Raw genomic sequence first — 820 nt, forward strand, 5'->3', positions numbered from 1 at the left:
ATGTATCAGTAAAATGCAACTTAGAATTGGTTTGTTATTGAGGATTTTAGAGGACACTTTCAGCTAGCAGTCTGGAGTTCAGAATTTGTTCTTTGATCTTCTCACTTTGCTGCATGCCTGCTACTTTATAAGCCTCCTTACTTATTTAATGGGTTTTCAGTCTCACTTTCTCTCTTTACCTTCATTTTCACAGTATTTTCTCACTGTCAAAAGTTGTGCAGTGTAATATAGAATTTACAGGTGAAATATAACCAATAAGAACCAAATAACCAATAAGAATACAATCAAAATTGTATTCAAAATGGAAAAAGTTGGAAACTGTTGGTACATTCAATACAAATTTAAAATTACATTTTCATTGTTCGTTTCCCTTTTCTTGTGTATAATTTTGAGCTGTTTTCTCAGATTCATTCACAAATGCCTTACTGTAGGTCTAGCTCCAGATTATGATTTTAATCCCATGAAGTTTGTTTTTTATTATTAATCCCATTCATTGCATATTTTAAAATATGATTATTACTGTAGAGAAAATAATTTGTCTTTATATACAGCTGTAACATATTATTGGTAGCATTAAGGTTAGAAACATATTTTATGACAATGCTTAATATTAAAAATATTTTGAAATATATGGTAGAATATATGATCCAAGAATGTGTTGCGTCAAAAGCAGCCTATATGTTTTCAGTGGTCTTAGAGTATCTTATAGACTACGGTTGATTCTTTGTGAAGTGATGTTGTTTCCCAACAAACCACAGAATACTGAAAACCAAGACGACAAGAACCCTGACACAGATGAGAATGGCAACAATACAATTCG

General features: G+C 31.1%; 1 protein-coding gene across 1 annotated transcript in view; it reads left to right on the forward strand.

Moving 5' to 3' along the window:
- Positions 1-820, forward strand: part of LOC107589979 (sickle tail protein) — a 110209-nt gene that overhangs the window by 104268 nt on the left and 5121 nt on the right. Inside the window, 1 exon segment of the mRNA XM_016278571.1 lies at positions 759-812. Coding sequence (XP_016134057.1) covers positions 759-812 — 54 coding nt within the window.

This window comes from Sinocyclocheilus grahami, unplaced genomic scaffold (assembly GCF_001515645.1).
Source record: "Sinocyclocheilus grahami isolate Dianchi unplaced genomic scaffold, SAMN03320097.WGS_v1.1 scaffold122.1, whole genome shotgun sequence".
Lineage (NCBI taxonomy): Eukaryota > Metazoa > Chordata > Actinopteri > Cypriniformes > Cyprinidae > Sinocyclocheilus > Sinocyclocheilus grahami.